Below are 20,708 nucleotides of genomic sequence, written 5' to 3'. Positions count from 1 at the left end.
CCTCTTCGAACAGAGCAGGGGGCCCAGAGATTGGTAAATAAATAAATACATCAAACAGGCAGAGAATAGGAAAGTCTTTATATTCATAGATAAGGGAAACTGCTGTGGAATTGCTCCCTCCAGTCTTTGCGTGATAAAATTGCCAGACCCCCAAAGGTTAGAGCAAATTGCCTTTCCACACGTTCTAATTCACTGTCCATGCTGAGAGCTGGGAAAGCTGGAGCCTTTTAAGTTACTCCTTCCTTCTGCCTTCTTGAGACATCAATTTGAAATTGACTCAGTTAGTTAATGAAATGTCTCCAACCCCTGGAGCCTCCTGAGCCAGCTGCAGGTATTGTTGGAAGTAAGCTGAGTGGGCTTCTTGGAGGAGGTGAGACTTGAGGGATTGCTGTTCCCTGTTGGTTCTGCAGAAGTAACTGCAGGTACCCTGTTCTCCCCTCTGTGTCAGCAGTGCTCACTGCCTCAGGTCTTGACAGCCCCTTTGGGGCATCCATGTCCAGCATGTATTTAGAGGCTCATTTCCTTCAGGGCAAGCAGGTGTGCGCAGCTGAATTGGCACGTTGCCTTGGAAGTCAGCTGTGCTGGGCTGTGATCGTGCCTTGCTCTGCCCCTCCTAGGTCCAACCTTATAACCCATAATTCCTGTCTAGACAGAAGCCTTGATTATCTGCTAGGGTGAGATTTTCTGATCCCAGATCTTCGTATCCCATAAATTACCTCAATATTTGCCTACTGCCTTTACTGCACAAGTGATTTCAGAGGCAAGCAGGTGAGCTGTTTTGAAGGACATGGGTCAGGTCTAACCACTCATGAAAATCCTAATGTCCTTACTTTCAGCCTTGCACAATATGTAAAATTCATATCTAGAAATTCACATCGAGGAGTTTTTTGTTAAAAATGTAAAAGTGCTGTCTCCTTAGAAATAACTGATCTATCCTTAACGTCTTAAATGTCTTAATAGGAAAAATGACAAGGAATGAATTTGTCAGCTTGCTTTCCAGTGTAATTAGGTCAGAGGGAAAAGGTAGTGTTGATAGGATGTGAATATTTAAATATAAATTTGTTTATTCACTCGGTCAATATTTATTGAATATGAAGCACAGAACTCCACAATCGGAGGTTCTGGATTTAAAGGAAGATAAAAAGAAAATTAACAAGAGAGAGTCGATGCTGTGTGCTAGGGATCTTCACGTTATTTCATTTAACCACCATTACACACACACACAGGTGATTTCTATATTTGGAAGAAGCAATTGAGGCTCTTAATATAGCTAGGAAGTGGGGAAGGCAGGATTCAGACACTATGTTCTGATTCCAAGACACCCAATATCCCCTCTCTAGGGAAACAGTGGTCCCAGTACGTTCCAGGAGGAGGGTCACAGAGAGGCAAGAGGGTCCACACAATGGAAGAGGGGAATGCCAAGGGTCCTACTCTACTCGCCCTTTGAAATAGGGTTATAGGGTTGAGTTTGTTTAAAACCACTACAGAGAGGCATGTTAGGTACCAGATGACCACCAGGTCCGATGAGCTGAGTGTGAGCGGAGCAGTCCTGGAGAAGTCAGGGCCCAGAGTAAACACAGTGATTTGAGGGTGGGAGCAGGTGTTTGGGGTGGGTTCAGCCATGCTAATCGGGTGTCGTTCCCTCCAGCAGACACAGCAGGTAGAGAGAATGGCCCACCCCAGAGAAGAGCATCTTCAGGCAGTCTTGAGAGATCCAGGCAGCAGAATCGGGACCACTGATGCTGGAGCAGGGTTTCGAGAGGAAGGGGTTCAGGTCCTAGACAGACTGACCAGAGCAGGGCAGAGAGACACAGTTCAGCTCACGATAATAGTCTTGTTCACCTAAGACTTTCAGGACTTCGGCGGTTCTGTAGAGCCCAAGGATAGGGCTCCCACCTCTTGGGAGACAGGATCAAGTCAGCAAGTTTCTCCTCTGCTTTGACTGTGTTCATTCGCTGATGGCACTTTATCACAGGCCAGAATGTGTCTGCTTCACAGAGATCAAAACTGAAAAGGAGGACATGGTTTTCTGGGTGTAATGGAGCCCACCCATTGTGCCAGCCTAACTGTCATCTCAGCACTTCTGCCTGTGTTCATTGCAGCGCTGTTGTGAGCTCTCAGCTGTTTATAAATGACATTGTGCCTCTCTCCACATCATCAGCAGGGCTGTGGTTCACCTGGTCCCCTCCGCTGTCTTTCCCAAGAATGAGAAGTCTACTGGGAGCCATGCATGCATACCCTGTTATTATCTAACCCATCTTAATTAAGCCCCTATCATGCACCAGGCGCTGTGCTAGGCCTGGGGGCCCAGGCAGGTGCCCGTTCACCTATAACACCCACCTGTGTGAGCAGTGTAAGCAGAGAGAGGGGATGTTGGTGCCCATGGAGGCTGGCACAGCCTTGCTGTCCCCATTCTGACCTGCAGGAGGCAGCGTTGTTACCCAGAACGCCTGGCAGTGTTTCCTCCCTGAGCTTGAAAGGAGACCAATGTGAAAAGTGAATCTTACAAAGCAACAAGGGAAAAGCTCAGTAGAAAAGGGGGTATCAGGCAGGAAGACATAATCTCCAAAAAAGAAACACAGGTGGCCAATAAGTTTGGGGCAAGGGAAGAAAAAAACTCCACCACCCTCCTAATAAAAAGAAAGCTTGTTAAAACAGAATCCTTTTTTTTTGCTTATCAGATGGAGGAAAGTTTGAAAACATGGTCATAGCCAGAGTTTTTTGAGGTTTGGGGGAAACCTACATACTGCTGGCAGAGGTTTCAATTGGCACAGTTTTTCTGGAAGGCAGTTCATATACTTTTGCAAAAGTGTTGATTTTTTACAGACCCTTTGGCCCAGCAATTTCACTTTTAGGAATTTATCCCAAGATTGTGCCAAGTTTCAGCTACAAGGATATTCATTTCAACAATGTTTACGGCAGTAAAAAAAAATTTAGGAACTTGATTATTATGTGTCCATAAGGTTGAATACTATGTAATAAAAATCTTATGAAAGAATATTCCATAAGGCATAATGTTTGTAATATGCTGTTCAGTGTGAAAAGCAGTTTACAAAGCAGTAGTGTAGAAAATGATTCCAATTTTTAAAAGGAAATGTGTACAAAAAAAAAGACTGGAGAGGTTTACAACATAGTTTTGAAAATGGTTACCCCCCGCCCTACAATGTTATTGCAAGTTATTTTCTACATTTTATTATATTTTTTGAGACAGAGTCTCTCTCTTTCTCTTTGGAGTGCAGTGGCACGATCTTGGCTCACTGCAACCTCTAACTCCTAGGTTCAAACAGTTCTCTTGCCTCAGCCTCCCAAGTAGCTGGGATTACAGGCGCTCACCACCACGCCCAGCTAATTTTTGTATTTTTAGTAGAGACGGGGTTTTGCCATGTCTGGTCTTGAACTCCTGACCTCAAGTGAGCCGCCCTCCTTGGCCTCCCAAAGTGCTGGTATTACAGGCATGAGCCACCTTGCCCGGCCCTTATTTTCTTTCTTTTACTTGTTTGCATTTTCCAGATTTTTATTACAGTTTGTGTAACTTTCACTATAAAAAATGAAAAAAACCTTAAGAGTAATTTTTAAAAACGGAGAAAAGCAGCTGGGTTTAATAAGTTACAATCCCCTAGAGGAGGAATTAGGAGAAGACCCTACAAAGGAGGCCAAAAATTCAGGAGCACTGTTCTGGGAAAGATTTAGGAGTTGAATACTAAAGCATTACCACAGATTGGAGAATCCAGGAAAATAGGTGGAGCAGTGTACACATATACAAATCCAGAGATTAAGATACCTTTTAAAATGTTGCAAGACCACATATTTTTTTAAATTTCTTTCTGGGACAGGATTAGAGTTTCTGGAAATGTCTGAAGCCCTTGGGGGATGAGGGTGGGAAGGTCTGGGAGGGAGACAGAGCCAGGTGGGGGACCGTAGAGCTTCGTGATGGGGACAGAGCCCAGGTCAGCCCGCCACTGCCTTCAGATCCTGGCTTGCACTTACTGTCAGCGCAACCTTAGGCAACTTATCAAACTTCTCTGTGCCTCAGTTTCCTCCCAATGATAATAATGCCTACCACATCAAGTGAATTAAAACACTAGAGTGTTGAGAGCAGTGTCTGCTGCTCAGGCTGGCCTCAAACTCCTGACCTCAAGTGATCTGCCCGCCTTGGCCTCCCAAAGTGTTGGGATTACAGGCATGAGCCACTGCGCCTGGCCCTTACTTTCTTCCTTTTATGTGCTCTTTTCTCTGTGTGACCTTTGGCGATTCATTGGGTTTCTGTCTTTAATTTCCACAAGATGAGGATAAATTAAAACATTAAAAACTGAAAAACCTAGCTAGGCATGGTGGCGTGTGCCTGTGGTTCCAGCTACACAGGCAGCTAAGTAGAACGGTTGCTTGAGCTCGGGAGGTCAAGGCTGCGCTGAACTGTGATCGCACCACTGCACTCCAGCCTGGGTGACGTAGCAAGACCCTTCTCAAAAAAAGGCAGCACAGAAGAGGAAAACCTTTCTGAATTCAAAGTTAGGTCCCCCTGGTTCAGGTAGTTCAGTCCATGAATGGACATTGATGCCTTGTAGGTGAATTCCAGCTAGGCAGTCAGCCCCATGGGAAAGACCTCTACTCACAGCAGAGCCTACAGTATAATAGGAGCTCATCAAATGTGCTTATTGAATGAATAAATCAGTTTGGTACTGTGAGCTGGATGGAGATGCATGATAATAGATTTCCTCATCCATCATTCCCAAATATTTAGGGATTTTCTACTTGTTCTTTTATTAATGGTTTATAGCCGAATTCTGCTGTAGTCAGCATATTCTGAATAATGTCATTGTATCTGAATATCTGAATATGTTGTATCATAATATCTTCCATGTGTCCCTGAAGCATAGCTGCCTTCTGCAGTTGCTGAGTACAGCTTATACAAACTTGTAAATTAGGTTAAGTACAGTAATTATGTCATTCACATCTTCATTGCCAGAATTTTTCTGTGTCTTTCTTCCATCCATTACTGACAGAGGTGTGCAAAAATCTCCCGTTATGATTATGAATTTGTCTGTTTTTTCCTTTTAGTTCCATCAGTATTTCTTTTATGTATATTAAAGCTAGACGTACACATCTGGAAGAGTTATATCTTCTTTGTGCATTGACTTTCATTATTGTAAACTTTTTGTCTCTAGCAATGTTTCTTGTCTTAAGGTCAGCTTTATCTGACTTCGTACCAGTTTCCCGGTGGGTAATGTACGCATGGAATATCTGTTTCCATCCTTTTACATTAAGCCTTCGTGTCTCTTGTAAGAATTAAAAAGCTGGATTGGGCTGGGCGTGGTAGCTCACGTGTGTAATCCCAGCACTTGGGGAGGCCAGGGCAGGTGGATCACTTGAGGTCAGGAGTTTAAGACCAGTCTGGCCAACATGATGAAACCTTGTCTCTACTAAAAATACAACAATTAGCCAGGTGTAGTGGTGTGCGCCTGTAATCCCAGCAAGTCAGGGGGCTAAGGCAGGAGAATCGCTTGAACCCAGGAGGTGGAGGTTGCAGTGAGCTGAGATCACGCCACTGCACACTCTAGCCATGGAGTCTATCAAGACTCCATCAAGAAAGGAAAGAAAGAAAGAGAGAAAGAAAGAGCTGGATTGTTTTGTTACATTCATTCTGATGATCTTTGTCTTTTAATTGTATTTATTTTATCTAATGCAATTACTGACGTATTGGAGTTTAAAGCCACCATCTAATATTTTTCCTATTTGTAACAGTTGTTTTATGCTACCTTTTCTCTGTTTTATTGCTTCAATTTTGGATTAACCAAGTATTTTTAGTTATACCATTTCCCCTGCTTATTAATCTGTTAGTTCTACTTTTCTTTTAGTATGTGGTTCTTACAATGATTCCCATAAAGATTACAGCATGCATCTGTTAGACTTGCTAAAGTCTAGTTGAAAATAGTACTTTTACTGCTTCCCAGACAACACAAGAACCTTGAACCACTTGAACTCCATTTAAGGCCCTCCTGCCTTTTGTGCTATGGTTGCCATGCCTGTTTAATAATGCATGTATTTTAAACCCCACGAGACATTTTTACTATTTTACACACCTGATCTTCAGTTAGATTTCCCTACATCATTTCCCACCTCATACCTTTCATTCCTTCCTACGCTTCCGTACTGACATCTGGGATGATTTTTCCTTTAGCCTGAAGAATTCCCTGTAGCATTTCCGTCTTGTGGACATTCTGGTGACAGATTCGCTCCTCTTTTGTTTCTCTGGAGTGTCCTTATTTTACCTCCATTCTCTTCACTGGGCACAGATTCTAGGCAAATTTGCTTTTTTTCAGCCCTTTGCAAATGTTGTTCTGTTAACATCTCGCTTCCTTATTTGTGTCGAGGGGCCAGCTGTTAGTCTTTCTGCTGCTCTAAGGTAATGCAGCTTTTCTACCCTGTGTTTAAGCTTTTTCTTCCTGTCTTGTATTCTCTGCAGTTGGATTTTGATGTGCCCAGATGTGGTTTTCCTTGTAAATTACACTGTGTGGGCGTGATATCTTTTGTCAGTTCTGGAAAATTCTAGGCCATTATTTCTTCCATTGTTTATCCTCTGCACATCTTCACATCCTGTCTCTCCTCTTCTCTGGGATTCCATTTATGGGAATGTCAGACCTTCCTGTGCCCCAGCTTCTAGAGTGCAGCTTTTCAGGAACACATCGGAAAGCCCAGAGCTGTTGAACAGGTCCCTTCATCCTTGGCAGATTCTGAATCCCCCCGGTTTCCCCCATCCCTAGAGACGCCTGCAGCTTTGCTTAGCTTCTCACCCTGTTGAGAACTGGCCAGTGTCTTCCAGGGAAAAGCAGAGACATATGTGAGCCTCACTTCAGTGCCCTTCCCATCTCTCTGGATTCTTGGCTACTTTAGTTCTTGCTGCCTCGGTAGCTTTCCCGTGTCTTCGGACATATGTTTTTAGTATTTAACCTTCCTTTTCTAGTTGTTCTTGGCAGGAAGCTTTATCTACTACAAACTAGCCTGCCATATCCAGAGGCAGATGTGTTGCTGAGCAGAAATGACAAAGAGGTGGTTTCTGTCCCTTGGGGCTGAGGGTCCGGTGGCAGAGCCAGACATGACAATGTTGTAAAGCACAAGCAAAACGCGACGCCAAAGGGAATCAGAAAGACATTCAATCCAATAGGAGGACCTGGGAAGGTCTCCGTGAAGAACAGGAGGGATTGCGCCACGTGCCATTTGGAGGTGAGGGGATTGGAGGCGCATGTTCTAGGTAACAAAAACTGAAGCTGGTGTAGGCTGATATGATGGGACGTGTGCCATGGGCAGGGCTGGAGTGAGGGCAGAGAGACACTGTGGAAGCAGGGAAGGTAGGCACGTGCCACATCATAAAGGCTTTTGTATCCAGGCTGAACCAGGACATTTTTTACATGGGGTGGCAGGTTGGGAATGACCCGTTCTGGCTTTTTTTGTGCTAACTGTGCCACTCTGGTAAAATCTCCAGTCCTCTCTCGTTCTTGATTTTGTTGTAAAATAAGAAGCCTAATAACACCTGCCTCTTCTATTCTCCAAGGTTCTTGTGAGACATAGGTAAGCTTGAGGATGCAAATGTGCTTTGATGGGGCTGATGTGTGGCTGGGACACGGATTCCCTTCAGACCCACATCACTAGGGGGTCAGGCTGTGTGTTGGTAGCTGGTCAGGGGCTATCACAGTAACCATCCATCACTTTCCGGCCTTGTTTGTGAGTCATAGGATGAGGATGGCTGGCTCTCTGGCGACATCAGAAAGCTTTCCAGAATCCTCAGTTCTGACTGTCCCCCAAGCTCTAATGTCTCCAGCCCAGCATCCTCCTTGGGGCACTGGGTGCTGCTGGTCACCCAACAGACATGGAACTGCCTCTCTTGAAGGCAGATCATCCCTCCATGGGCAGCTCTGGACCGCTCTGACTACAGGAATGTTATCCAGTCCTTCCTCAAAGGTAGTGTGCCATGACCAAAGGAATATGATTAGCCTACTCCTCTGTACAGGATTAAAATAAAATACCTTATGCCCCCACCGAGTTTCCCCTGCTTATCCTGGTTTGGGTGCCTGCATCTTTCTTCACAAGACAACAAGCAGCCCTTTTAAGAGAGTCTCCGTCTTTCTCTGAATTACGGAAGAGCCAAGATACACAAGGTCTCTTGCTGCATGATTTGACTCAGGAATTCTTGGAGGTAGGCTCCATCAGATACGGTGACCACGACCTTGAGGATTTTTTTTTTTTGAGATGGACTCTCACTTCGTCACCCAGGCTGAAGTGCAGTGGCACAATCTCGGCTCACTGCAACCTCCATCCACCGGGTTCAAGCGACTTTCCTGTCTCAGCCTCCCAAGTAGCTGGGATTACAGGCATCTGCCACTGTACTTGGCTAATTTTTGTGTTTTTTTTTTAGTAGAGACAGGGTTTTACCATGCTGGCCAGGCTGGTCTTGAACTCCTGATCTCATGATCCACCCACCTCGGCCTCCCAAAGTGCTGGGATTATAGGCGTGAGCCACCGCGCCTGGCCAACCTTGAGGATTTTAAAGCTCATTTAGCATTGCAGTCCTCAGTGCTGATGGGAAAATTAGAATTCATCTAGCCAATGCTCCTGTAGTACTTTGGGGAGACATTCATTTAATAGAGGGTGGGTGTGTTGAGTATCCTGCCCTTGCCCCTTCAGACTTGCTGCCCTTCTTCTCCACCAGCCCCCATGTTCCAGGAGGCCGGTCCATGCGGTCTCCCTCAATGGGCTCCCTTGGCAGAGGCTCCGAGTTGGAAGGGGCTCAGTTTGCTTAATAGGAGGCACTAGAAAGATTCCAAGATGGGAGGAGAGGAAGCCCAGTATTTATTCCCCTTCCCGTATCCCCGCATTGCCATGGGTTGGCTCTGAGACCCTCCAGTGAAGGCGCAGCTCCTAAGAGAAACCTCCCTCTGCCACTCTCCGATTCTCACCCCCAGGCTCCCTTCAAGCCTAGGGTGGCAACCCCTGCTGAGTTGCCAGCCCTGGGGTGTGACACCAGCCTTTGTTAGTTCCGCAAAACTGCCTGCATGTCCGTAGTCTTAAAAAACTCTCCTCAGGCGGGGTGCAGTGGCTCCTGCCTGTAATCCCAGCACGCTGGGAGGCCGAGGTGGGCGGATCACAAGGTCAAGTGATCGAGACCATCCTGGCCAACATTGTGAAACCCCGTGTCTAGTAAAAGTACAAAAATTAGCTGGGCATAGTGATGGGGGCCTGTAGTCCCAGCTACACGGGAGGCTGAGGCAGGGCAATCACTTGAACCTGGGAGGCGGAGGTTGCAGTGAGCCGAGATCGCGCCGTTGCACTCCAGCCTTCCAGCCTGGCGAAGGAGTGAGACTGTCTCTACACACACACACACACACACACACACTCTCTCTCTCTCTCTCTCTCTCTCTTCCTCCCTCCCTCTCTCTCTCTCTCTTTCTCTCCCCCCTCCCTCCTTCTCCCTCTCCCTCCCCCACTCCTTTCTCTTTCTCCTCAAATTAAGTTGGAGTCTGATCTGTTCCCTGCCAGAAACTCTACTGGAAAAAGCATTCCAGAGAGATGGGAAGGCAGTGGGTAAAGGAGGTAGGAACTGCTAGCCCTGCGTGGTGGAAATGGAAGGTAGGAGTGGGGCTAGATTGGCGTCGAGAATGGATGAGTTTTCCATATTAAGCCAAGGCGTATGAAATTGCTGGTTCTTTTTGTAGGTCTCTGTAGCCCCATCTTCCCAACCTAACTCATCTCTCCTCTCTTCCAGAAAACTGCTGCTTCTGTACCCTGCCTGTCCCTCCCAGCTGCTCAGAGCCCCTTTGTGGAATCCTCAGCCCGAAGACTGGGATGGAGAGGCCTCTGTGCTCCCACCTCTGCAGCTGCCTGGCTATGCTGGCCCTCCTGTCCCCCCTGAGCCTGGCACAGTATGACAGCTGGCCCTACTACCCTGAGTACTTCCAGCAACCAGCTCCTGAGTATCACCAGCCCCAGGTCCCTGCCAACGTGGCCAAGATTCAGCTGCGCCTGGCCGGGCAGAAGAGGAAGCACAGCGAGGGCCGGGTGGAGGTGTACTATGATGGCCAGTGGGGCACCGTGTGCGATGACGACTTCTCCATCCACGCTGCCCACGTCGTCTGCCGAGAGCTGGGCTACGTGGAGGCCAAGTCCTGGACCGCCAGCTCCTCCTACGGCAAGGGGGAAGGTAAAGGCTCTGTGCTTTGGATCTGAGTGCTGTCACCTGGCAAGGCCCTGAGCAGCCTTCCCTGAGGGCAGCCTGGGAGAGGAAGCTGTACGCACTACGAAGTGTAAACTCCTGGTGACGCCCCATCTAGGGACTGGCATCCTTCTGTGCCCACGCAGGCTGCACCCTGCAGGAAGGCGAGAGGGAAGGGGTCTTTAGGAGGGGCACAGTAAGTGACTATACTGATTTGCCCAGGATTTTTCTGGCTTTAGCACAGAAAGTCTCATATCCTGGGAAAACCGGAACGGTTGGTGACCCCAGGTGGGGGTGAAATCACACTGTGCTCCTCCCTCCACGCAGTATGGTCTGCCTGGGGGCTGCATCAGCCCAGGGGAGTGGCACTTTACTCCAAATCGTTCCCTCTTAGGAAAGTCTCTTGCTCTTCCCCACAAAGGCTCCCACATGCTAGAGTTCGCTGACGCTCCCCACCTTCCTGGATGTAGAGTTCATCTTTTAACACTAAGCTACTCTTGTGAGCTTGGTCACGATGGGAGCAGAGATGTTTTGGGTTTTTCACTGTTGGTTAGCCTAGTCTTTCCTCCCTTGGGAGGTTCAAATTTATTACTTGATTTTTAAAAATTGGTTTAAGAGCTGGCTGGGTATGGTGGCTCACACCTGTAATCCCAGCACTTTAGGAGGCTGAGGCGGACTGATCACTTGAGGTTAGGAGTTCGAGACCATCCTGGCCAATATGATGAAACCCTATCTCTACTAAAAATACAGAAATTAATGGCCAGCGTCTGTAATCCCAGCCACTCAGGAGGCTGAGGCACAAGAATCGCTTGAACCTGGGAGGTAGAGGCTGCAGTGAGCCAAGATCGCAGCACTGAACTCCAGCCTGGGTGACAGAGTTAGACTCTGTCTCAAAAGAAAAAAAAATGTTTTAAGAGCTTTGCGGCAGGACAAGTTTGAAGTCCTGAACCTAGAGATGAGTCTGTGCTGACCTCTGACACCACACTTTGTAGGAAGACACGTACCTTCTCCAGCCTCGTTTTTCCCCATCTGGAAGTTGGGCTCTCTAAGAAATCCTGAAACCCTGGCAGTGTATGTTCCCACATAGGAAAGACATAAGAGTGAAGGGCATTGTTTCTTTTTAAAAAATTTTCCAGGCTCTAAGAGCTTCCCATCTCTGGGTCAGCCGGGCACAGGACGCTCCTACCCCTGACCACTTGGGGTGAGCTGCAACCCAGGCTCAGCGCAGGTCTGGCTGCTGGACTAAAACAGAGATGCCCACACTCCTGTCCTGGACTAAAGGGTTAATGCCACGCTGACTGCATAAGAATCGCCCAAGGGAGCTCCAAATACAGAATATTGAAGCCCTCAGCCTCCCCATAAACTGGTTTAAAAGGTCTGGGCTGGAGCCCAGGATTCTGTCACTTTTGGCAACCTGCAAAGTGACAGGTTTGGGAGTCATTGAAATTGATAACTGTTATTCTTCCTTCCAACTTTTATTTCCGTTATTCTAGAAATTACAGGAGAAAGGAACTCCCATCTCAAACACATCTCACCTCCATGCAAATGAACATTTCCTGTTGCGGTGACTCACTTAGGAGACAGCATAGGGTAGAATGTTCTCTGCAGCTCCCTCTGGGCTCCCTAGCAGCGATGAGAGCCACAGCAGTGAAGTTAGCAAATGCCAAGCTTTAGAGCCCACTTCCTGTTTTCTTTAGACAAATGTCTGATATTTCCCCATCTCTGTTTATCCGGCTGGCCGAGCGATCACGGGTAACCTCAGATTCATGTTTTCTGTTCCAGGCTTTCCCATGCTCATTATTTTTGACGAGAGGCACAGTAAGTGACCAGCCATACTGGTTGGTCAGTATGGTTTTCAATGACTAGGTGTTTTTCCAGTGACAATTTTATTTCAACGTAAATTTCAAACTTAACCTGCCGTCAGACAAGGGGGTTGTGGTTTTTCCCTGTCAGGAGCAGGTATGGGGTAGTAGGGGCAGGTTTTTACCAAGGTGGGACTTGGCCATCCAAGGATGATGAAGAGTGAAAAGTTCCAAGGAGTGGAGGGAATAGGAAAGGAAACAGTTAAAATCAGGGTCCGTGGAGACTGTGGAGGTAAGGAGGGTGGTAATACATGGAGAAGTTGCATTGTGCATAGCCGCTGTGATCAACGGATTGTGGGTCTCTGTTCAGATGGAGATACAAGAAGTTTACTAAAAGATGGAAGGAGCTGTGGTTGCAGAGCAGGAGTGAAATGGAGATGAAAGGGTGCAGTCTCTGCAAATGAGAGAACTGAGCTTTGACCATAGGGCAGCAGCTGGAGCAGGATGGAGGACAGTCCCTGAGAGAGGAGGAGTATTAATGAAGAGACCAGGAGTACTGGAAAGGTCATCTTGGTGGACATGGAAACCATCAAGGATTGTAAAAGAAATAATGTCAAAGAGAGGACAGGAAGAAACAGATGCTTAAAAAAAAAAGAACACTGTCTTGTGTTCCAGGTTTTACAAGTTAAGCTGCTTATGTGAGGTGGCACTTGGTTTATGACATGAGAGACCTTTTACATTTAAATGTATTCGAATTTCACTAGCATCAATCCAGATCTTTATCCCTGGGTACATGGTGGGCACTCAGTGAATATTAGCTGATCGATTCATTGTGATTTGGCAGAATAGGAAAAACAGTTGGCAGAAACAGTTCTAGGTATAGTGAACACAGAACGTGGCCAACGCCCAGGGCTTGCTCCGGAGGGGCTCAACATGCAGGTCAGGCTTCCCCTCCAGGACTCCTCAAGCTCCCCTGGAGTTCAGGCTAAGAGTAATGCAAGCAGGGAGGGCACCAGGGACGTCCTGGGTTTTCCAGCCCGGCCTGTCCACAGATGGTTCTCCTAAAGCATCTCTGAGCTCAGGCAAACCATGGGGCCTTTTAGGGAGTTCTGGAGGGAGCAGCTGTCTTGTTTCCCAACCCCTGGTCAGGGTATAGCAAGTGGAAGCTAAGGTGGTTGCTCTCCTTGCCCTGTCTTCAGAACCAGGAGGCTGAGCCTATTCCCGTTCACATCCCTTATTCTTTAAACCAGAGCGATGAAGCCAGCGATAACCACCTTGTGACCCCACAGATATTTTTCTTTCCTTTTCTTTTTTTTTTCTTTTGAGACAGAGTCTTGCTTTATCACCCAGGCTGGAGTGCAGTGGTAGAATATCGGCTCACTGCAATCTCCGCCTCCAGGGTTCAAGTGATCCTCCTATCTCAGCCTCCCAAGTAGCTGGGATTATAGGTGGGTGCAACCAGGCCCAGCTGAATTTTTTTTTTTTTTTTTTTTTTTTTTTTTTGTATTTTTAGTAGAGACGGGGTTTTGCCATGTTGGCCAGGCTGGTCTCAAACTCCTGGCCTCAAGTGATCCAACCACCCAGCCTCCCAAACTCCCAGCCTCCCAAAGTGCTGGAATTGCAAGCTGACCCACCGCACCTGGTCTCGACCCCACAGATTCTAACTTGAATAATTTCCATTGCCCTGGGCTCTCGCATTCCAGCTGAATTTCATTTACGATTTTTATCTTCCTAATGATCTGTTAACTTGTGTATATATCTCTTCTTTCATCGGGAGAGGCATTGGAAGGAAAAGAATAAGATAAAATTTGGCTTTGGATTGAATGGCTTTCTTCTGTCCAAAGTTTCGACTCTCATCTTGCGTCCCAAGGACACGGTTCTCTTGGCAGCTCTGAGGAGTCATCTGAACTGTGCCTAGAACCACCTTGCTTTCCAGAAGGCTGACCCAGAAGCTGGTTGCACTGGAGTCAGAGTAGTCTAGTTAATGAGCACTAAGTATATAGAGAAAAAAAAGAGGGGCCCTGTTCAGTGGTTTATGCCTGTAATCCCAGCACTCTGGGAGGCTGAGGCAAGTGGATCACTTGAGGTCAGGAGTTCGAGATCAGCCTGGCTAACATGGTGAAGCCCTGTCTCTACCAAAACAATACAAAAATTAGCCGGTCGTGGTGGTATGCGCCTGTGGTCCCAGCTACTTGGAAGGCTGAGGTGGGAGAATCACTTGAACCTAGGAGGTGGAGGTTTCAGTGAGCTTTGATTGCACCACTGCACTCCAGCCTGGGCAGCAGAGTGAGACACTGTCTCAAAAAAACCAACACGAAAAGTGTTGTCATGAAATGAGGCCAAACAAGTATACCATGCATGGTGTACTGTCTTGGGCTAAGTACAAATTAACATATCTGCCTTCTAAGTAGAAACTGACCAAGCATATGAGGAAGGGGTCCATGGAAGATTGTTGGGGATCTTTGCAAGGTTCATAAGAGAGAAGCTCTTTGGGGCAGGCTCCATAGGGTCTCTGGTTTGCAGCTCTTCTCAGTTCCTTTGATGATGCACTGGTCGATTTCCAGGTCCTTAGCGAGGGGGGTTTCTCTCACTGCACATAGAATAGGGTGCCACTGCTTTTCACCATCTCTGACACTTGGACAGCTCTGCAACAGAATGTTCCGCTTAGAATGTGGAGGGGTCTTTTCTGTTGCTAATACTTAGCAAGACAAACATCGGTTTGTTGTTGAGACGGCAATTGATTAGGGAGTGTATGTTTCAGCGGAGCTTGACTGCTTGGAAACCAGGCCAAATTGAGAAGCCAGTTGGAAAACCTCAGGCCAGATGTTTTCAATAAGCCCTTTGTTTCCACGGTGGATCTGAAGTGCTCTCATTTGAGTCCTGTCCAGCAGCCATGACAGCAGACACGTTTTAGCGGGGCCTGTATGTCAGGAGAGTGGCCCCGGGGTCCTTCTCCACCTTGAAGAGCCTCTGTTTCTCTCCTTGGTTTTCTCATCTCTCCAATAGGAATGTTTTTATTTGTTTTTCTCTTGCATCATGGAAGCAGTAGAATTCATTGCTTTTCTGACTGACTGGAAGAAGGAAGGGGAAAGGGAGGTTGAAAGTGTACCAGGCACATACGTTACCTCATCAAGTCTCCATGGCAACCTGTTTACTCAGCATCATTATTTTGGCTCTAGAAATGCGAAGCAGGCATTGAAGCCGTTGACCACATTATACAGTGGCCCAGTATGTGGCAGATGGAACTTGAACTCAGGTTTGTTTGTCTCTGGCTGCTACTCTGTAGACTCCTAAAAGGAGCTGTGAGAAAAATGAGAGGTTTCGTTTAGTTTTCTTTCATTTTGCAGTGGCACTTTAAAAAATCACTATTTGAAAACCCTCTAGCACTTTATAAAATTTTTATTTTTAATTGTGGCAAAACATGCATCACATAAAATTTGCCACCTTAACTATTTTTTCTTTGAAGAAAGGGTCTCACAGTCACCCAGGCTGGAGTGCAATGGCACAATCACAGCTCACTGCAGCCTCAGCCTTCTGGGCTCAAGCAATTCTCCCATCTCGGCCTCCTGAATAGTTGGGATTTCAGGCATGCACCACCATGCCCAGCTAAATGTTTTGGTTTTTAGTAGCGATGAGGTCTCACTATGTTATCCAGCTGGCCTCAAACTCCTGAACTCAAGTAATCCTCCCACCTTGGCCTCCCAAAGTGTTGAGATTACACACATGAACTGCTACACCCAGCCCAGCCTTAAACATTTTTTTTTTTTTTTGAGACAGAGTCTTGTGCTGTCGCCCAGGCTAGAGTGCAGTGGCGTGATCTTGGCTCACTGCAACCTGCGCCTCCTGGGTTCAAGCGATTCTCAGCCTCAGCCTCCCAAGTAGCTGGGACTACAGGTGCACACCACCTCGATCAGCTAATTTTTTGTATTTTCAATAGAGATAAGGTTTTACCGTGTTAGCCATGATGTGCTTGATCTCCTAACCTTGTGATCCGCCTGCCTCGGCCCCTCAAAGTGCTGGAATTACAGGTGTGAGCCACCACACCCGACTGACATTTTTCAGTGTACAGTTCAGTAATGTTACATATGTCCACATCGCGGTGCAGCCATCATCACCGTCATCTCCAGGACTTTTCCATCTTGCAAAACTGAAACTCTGTACCGATTAAACAACCCTCCTCATTTCTTTCTCATGCCAGGCCCTGGCAGCCACCATTCTACTTTCTGTTTCAGTCAATTTGACTCCTCTAGATACCCCATATAAGATTTGTCTTTTGGGACTGGCTTATTTCACTCAGCATAATGTCTTTATGAATCATCCATATTGCAGCAGGTTTCAGCGTTTTCTTCTTTTTAAAGGCTAATATTCCATTGTATGGATAGACCACATTTTGTTGATGGACACTTGCGTTGCTTCCACCTCGTGGCTATTTTGAATAATGCTGTTATAAACACAGGGGTGCTAATATCTCTTAGGAACTCTGTTTTCAATTCTTTTGTTGGATCATATGGTAATTTTTTATTTTTAATTTTTTAAGGAAACACCTTTCCTTTCCCCTCCCCTCCCCTCCCCTCCTCTCCTCTCTCCTCTCTCCTTTCTCCTTCCCTTTCCTTTCCTTCATTTCATCCCACTTTGTCACCCAGCCAGAGTGAGATGAGGTCCACAACTGAAGTGCAGTGGCATGATCTCAGCTCACTACAACCTCTGCCTCCTGGGTTCAAGTGATTCTCCTGCCTCAGCCTCCTGAGTAGCTGGAATTACAGGCATGCACCACCATACCTGGCTAATTTTTGTACTTTTAGTACAGACAGGGTTTTAGCATGTTGGTCAGGTTGGTCTCGAACTCCTGACTTCAGGTGATCCACCCGCCTCGGTCTCCCAAAAGTGCTGGGATTACAGGCGTGAGCCACCACGTCTGGCTCACCATGCTGTTTTCTATAGCAGCTGCACCATTTTGCATTCCCATCAGCAGTGCGCATGGGTTCTAATTTCCACATCCTCGCCAGCACTGCTGGTTTCTGTTTTTTTGATAGTGGCCATCCTAAGGGTGTGAGGTGGTGTTTCACTGTGGTTCACCCTCCAGCACTTTGCACGCTGAATTCTCTATTTAGTGCAAATGAGATTAAAAAGAAAAAAAAAAGTAAGCACGGTCCCATGACAGCCTCTGGAACATGACGAGGTGGCTCTGTGGGCCAGTCTGGCTGGGCTGTCTCTGAGTCAGTGATGGGAAACATTGGGAAGTGAGAAGAGCACTGGACGGGAAGTCACGGCCCAGGCTTCTGGGCTCAAGGGGCGGTGGGATAATCATGTCACCTCGACCCCTTGGTATAGGAAGACCAAGGAGATGCTACATGTGAAAATGCCTTAAAAACCTCAAACCGGCTGGGCGCAGTGGCTCACACCTGTAATCCCAGCGCTTTGGGAGGCCGAGGTGGGCGGATCATGAGGTCAGGAGATTGAGTCTATCCTGGCCAACATGGTGAAACCTTGTGTTTACTAAAAATATGAAGATTAGCCGGATATGGTGGTGCATGCCTGTAGTCCCAGCTACTTGAGAGGCTGAGGCAGGGGAATTGCTTGAATCCCAGAGGTGGAGGTTGCAGTGAGCTGAGGTCACACCACTGCACTCCAGTCTGGTGACAGAGCAAGACTCCGTCTCACAAAAAAAAAAGAAGAAAACCTTATACCTTCAGCGGCAAGAGAGTTTAGTTTTTCCCTGAGGGGTCCAAGTTCAGCCTCTGCTACAGATAGAAAGTGAGACTGGCTAGTGCTATAATCAGTGTCACTGAAACGTCATCATCATCACTATTTTTCAGCTACCGTGGCCAGCAGTAAACTAGGCACGTGCTTCATAGTGTCTCTCATCTGCACGCAGCTGTGCAGCTGAAGTGTCATTGTTAGCTCTGCTTTACTGACAAGCGAAAGGGCCCTTGACCAAGATCCTACAGCCAAGTGGCTGAACGAGAACTCAAACCCAGCTTGGTACCCCAAGCCCCACTCTTTCCACGATCCCGTGCGACTTCTGGGCTTAAATCTAGTTTCTGTCCTAATCATGTTAACCCACCACATCCCCAGATCACATCAGCTGCTTCCTGTGGTATGGGGATCCAGGTGGTCTAGAGCTGTGTACGGTATCGTAAAATAATAAAAATTAAGTGATGGCCACACACAGCTGCCAAAATTAGAGAAAAATTCTCTTTCCATATAAGACACTGTTGCCCCACAAAGTCTCAGACCTGCATTGATGCAGCGCTTGGTTTCTCTCCTCTGCCTCCTTCAGGGCCCATCTGGTTGGACAATCTCCACTGTACTGGCAAGGAGGCGACACTTGCAGCGTGCTCCTCCAATGGCTGGGGCGTCACCGACTGCAAGCACACGGAGGACGTCGGTGTGGTGTGCAGTGACAAAAGGATTCCTGGGTTCAAATTTGACAATTCGTTGATCAACCAGATAGAGGCAAGTCATGTGCTCTTGATGTCCGCTTCACGCAAACATTATTCCTCCATGCAACTTGCTTTTTCCGTATGGATTTCAAGAAGTGTGTGTGAGCAGAAGGAGTTACCTAACCCAATGGGATTAGATGCAAGGGCAGTTTAGGGAAGGATTTCTGGAGAAGGGAATCCCATCCATGGGGAAAGGCATTCCCAGGCACGAGGAACAGGCTGGGCAGAGGCACAGAGGTGTGAAGGTTGGGCTGGGATAAGCAGAGCATGATCTCAGGTGGAGTGCATCTGGGAGTAGAGTGAACTAAAGCTGGAAAGATGGGCATGACACACCTGCTGTGCCATGTTCAGGAGCTTGCCCTTTGGGTGGGAAAATGTATTCGTTATCAATTGCTGCATAACGAATGGCCCCCAGATTTTGCAGCTTAAAACAATGTGTCTATTATCTCGCCCAGTTTCTGAGAATCCGGAATTGAAGAGCGGCTTAGCTACTTGATTCTGCTCAGGGTGTCTCATGGTGTTGCATTCAGGCTGTCAATGGGTTCTGGAAGGTCCCCTCCCATGCGAGGTCCTATGGTTGTTGGCAGGCTGTGGTTTCTTGCTAGCTGTAGACTGCAGCCCTCTGTTGGTCTCTATGTGGCCCCTCCATAGGCTGCCTGAGTGGCCTCGGGACATGGTAGTTGTCTTCCTTCGGAGTGAATGAGGCAAGGAGAGTGAGAGAAAGCACAACACGGAAGTCATGTTTCATAACCTAGTCTTGGAAGTGATACGCCGTCTTTTCTGCTGTATTCTGTGGATCACACGGACTAACCCTGGTAGAGTGTGGGAGGAGATTGCACAAGGGGTGGCACAAGGTAGGATGGCTGGGGCCATCTTGGAAGCTGGCTACCGCTGGCCAGTGTAGCTGAGGATTGGAATCACTTCACAAATGCAGGTACTGGGGCCTCCCCACTGACCTGCTGACTGAGAATCTCCTGCTATGGGACCAGGTTATTTTTCTTTAAGCGGCCCCAGATGATTCTGATGTTGCCAGAATGACCATTTCAGCTTTTGAAAATGGTCAACAGGGCTTATGACCTTTCTACATTTATGGCTAAATTTCAGGGTTAGCTTTCCAGCAAATTCTTTACCCAAACAATTAAATTAACACACACTTACTACATTCTTCTTTTTTTTTTTGAGATGGAATTTTACTCTTGTTGCCCAGGCTGGATTGCAATGGCGCAATCTCAGCTCATTGCAACCTCTGCTTCCTGGGTTCAAGTGATTCTCCTGCCTCAGCCTGTAGCTGGGATTACAGGAGTGCGTCACCATGCCCAGCTAATTTTTGTATTTTTCATGAAGACGGGGTTTCTCCATGTTGATCAGGCTGGTCTCGAACTCCCAGTCTCAGGTGATCCGCCTGGCTCGGCCTCCCAGAGTGCTGGGATTACAGGTATGAGTTACTACACCCGGCCTACATTACTCTTAAGGGCAACATTTATGGGGCTTAGGACAGGAGGAGTTGGTAGTTAACACTCCTTTCCTCAAGGAACATGTTGGACATGACCCCCAAGGGATTGTGGGATCTGCCCCAAATCCAGGCCAAGGAACCTTTGCTGTGCTTCAGCCTCCAGTTGACCCCAGCACTAATGCAGAAGAAAGGTGATGAGATTGCCCTATTTGGGCCTCAGAGGAAGTTCCCTAAGACTGTGGTCTTTATTGTCATGACTCACACAGTCCTGCTCTCTCCATGTATGTTCCCAAGTGTGCTAGGAATTTGTCCAAGCCTGCATTATAGCATGGAAAAGGATTTCCAGGCTTCTCTCAGCTGCAAGGAGGAGACTGCTGGTCGACACCTGGCAAACGCTGCTATTTTATTGGAGATAAATAGAGAGATTGTGATGGAGTTGATGTACTTTCTTCAGTCTTCGTGTTCCGGTCACTGATGACAGCTTTGCTTTCTCTTGTTTTTTTTTTTTTTTTTTTTGGAGACAGAGTCTCACTTTGTCACCCAGACTGGAGTACGATGGCAATCTTGGCTCACCGCAACCTCTGCCTCCCGGATTCACGCGATTCTCCTGCCTCAGTCTCCCGAGTAGCTGAGATTACAGGCACTCACCACCATGCCCAGCTGGTTTTTGTATTGTTAGTAGAGATGGGGTTTCACCATGTTGGTCAGGCTGGTCTTGAACTCCTGACCTCGTGATCCTCTCACCTCAGCCTCCCAAAGTGCTAGAATTAGAGGCGCGAGCCACCATGCCTGGCCGACAGCTTTGC

General features: G+C 47.3%; 1 protein-coding gene across 1 annotated transcript in view; it reads left to right on the top strand.

Annotated features, from left to right (window-relative positions):
- LOXL2 (lysyl oxidase like 2) overlaps positions 1 to 20,708 on the top strand; it is a 93,038-nt gene that overhangs the window by 14,248 nt on the left and 58,082 nt on the right. The window contains exons 2-3 of the mRNA XM_021665141.2: positions 9,758 to 10,192; positions 18,287 to 18,462. Of these exons, the coding sequence (XP_021520816.1) occupies positions 9,838 to 10,192; positions 18,287 to 18,462 (531 nt within the window). The 5' untranslated portion in view covers positions 9,758 to 9,837. The remainder of the gene's footprint in view (positions 1 to 9,757; positions 10,193 to 18,286; positions 18,463 to 20,708) is intronic.

The sequence above is a fragment of the Aotus nancymaae genome, unplaced genomic scaffold, assembly GCF_030222135.1.
Source record: "Aotus nancymaae isolate 86718 unplaced genomic scaffold, 86718_ANA_hifiasm-v0.15.2.pri h1tg000079l, whole genome shotgun sequence".
In the NCBI taxonomy this organism is placed as follows: domain Eukaryota; kingdom Metazoa; phylum Chordata; class Mammalia; order Primates; family Aotidae; genus Aotus; species Aotus nancymaae.
This window is presented reverse-complemented; position numbering and strand designations above follow the sequence as displayed.